The sequence below is a fragment of the Zychaea mexicana genome (genome assembly GCF_025766255.1).
Source record: "Zychaea mexicana strain RSA 1403 chromosome Unknown BDB00scaffold_297, whole genome shotgun sequence".
Taxonomy (NCBI): Eukaryota; Fungi; Mucoromycota; class Mucoromycetes; order Mucorales; family Lichtheimiaceae; genus Zychaea; species Zychaea mexicana.
Window position 1 is genome coordinate 3018 of NW_026516960.1, and position 1815 is coordinate 4832.

At 37.4% G+C, this 1815-nt stretch overlaps 1 protein-coding gene across 1 annotated transcript; it reads right to left on the reverse strand.

Annotated features, from left to right (window-relative positions):
• Positions 1 to 223: 223 nt before the first annotated feature.
• Positions 224 to 1046, reverse strand: BDB00DRAFT_880631 (uncharacterized protein; the record flags this gene model as incomplete). The annotated part of the gene is made up of 5 exons (XM_053128018.1): positions 224 to 323; positions 404 to 522; positions 598 to 764; positions 831 to 923; positions 998 to 1046. The coding sequence occupies 5 exons, from the start codon at positions 1044 to 1046 to the stop codon at positions 224 to 226; spliced, it is 528 nt and encodes a 175-aa protein (XP_052972085.1).
• Positions 1047 to 1815: the final 769 nt, after the last annotated feature.

Here is a 1815-nt window from a genome sequence, read left to right on the forward strand (position 1 = left end):
AGTTGAATGGATGTTCTATGTATAGATCACCATGAAAGCTAGTAGTCTAGATATCTACCATAAAGAGCAGGTTTGATACAGGGCATGCAAACTTTTCAACTATACTTTTTGTCAAATCCCATTTTGAATGATGGGGTGGACGAGAAAATAGAGAGGAGACCAAGTAGGCCATTATTGGATATGCAGAGAGCCGATCTAGGCGATACTTTAGATCACGTTGAATCTAAAGACTATTGATTGCATACTCAATAGCATCTATATACATGCTCCAGTAGGAAGCAATGTCATTAGATGTTTCCCAATGTAGATATTGGCGGCATTCCCTACAAATACATATAATTTAGTAAGAATCAATTTTTTTTTGCCAATAAGTATACATAATAGATATACAAGTATAACATACCAGACACAATGATGCACTGCATCAATATTTACTAATGCACTTGCAGTAGACATGCGAAGCTCTAACCGAGCACCCCAATTTCGGTTGCTAATTCCGATACATGAATCTTGGATAAAGCGCTAAGTAGAATCATTTAAGTTATTTAAGTATATACATTCAATGTAATTGTATTCTAATAATCATAATGATAATACCTTATAGGCTCTAAAGGGTTGCCCTTCATTAATGAGCAGCTCTGGTTTGCAATCTTTTCCAAAGCGGTAGTTATCTTGTCCAGGGTTGTAAAATGGTTGCTTTATCTTGTGGTATGCAACAATTGTTTTTATGCCTTGCATTGACTGTTCTTGTGGCAAAGACTGTCCTTTTACAGTATATTGAGAGCCTGATAGAGACTTCCAATTTGAGAAAGGGTCATACCTATAGTTACTTTTTGTCAATGTGACATCTCCGAGGAAGCGCCGTATGAAGTCTGCATGACCACCGAATGCACGGTCACTACCAGTAGCACTCCATAACCCAACTAAAGGGGTATGTGATACTGGATGAAACTCGAACCCTAAGTCAATCGTTGAGTCCCGAGGATTAACTGTATACCAATTAATATCCGAAAATGAACTGCCAAGGTCCAAGTGAAGGTCTTCATATGGATGCTTTAACCCTATTCCTTTAATATAAAAGAAAAAGCCTTGAAACCGAGCTACCCTCCGATCTTGGCTACTACTAGTAATCGACCTCATAGTCTCACATAATTGCTGGCAATGTACTGGAGGGATATATGTACCATACAGATTATGATGACCTCTACAATTCTGCAGCCTATACCCATCAGTATGATATGAGATACCAAAGTTATTACAAATGAATGCAGGTAAGCATTGGTGCATCGTAGGACAGAGAACAAGGTCTACAAAGTCTGAGATAACCTCTGTAGTAATCTCTTTACTAGATGTCAATGACATATTATCACCATATAGTCTTGGAAAGTGGATTGAGGTCTACACAATATTGATATTAATATCTACATTCACTATTGATAGAAATATAAGATGTTGTAAAACATTTTACTATATCTGAACCTATTATTGTATCCAAAATGACCAAGTAATAGGTATGGAACTTTGTTTAAAGGAATGGATTTTCCACGTCGAGACCCTTAGTTATTAATGTAACTCATTGTTACTGTTTGTTTGATCTTGTATTTATGCGGACGAAGGGTTATTGAAAATGGACCGGCTGCAGGTATTATGTTTGTCTGGAAATCCATTGAGTCAATATTATAATGGAAATTCAGGTCTACTTAGAGGCTATCAGATGGTTTAACAGCAACCGGTAGGTTGTCTTCATCTTCAACAACAATGCCCGCAAACATTGCCTCTAGGAGTGCATATTCATCGAGCCCTTGGCATAGTCGC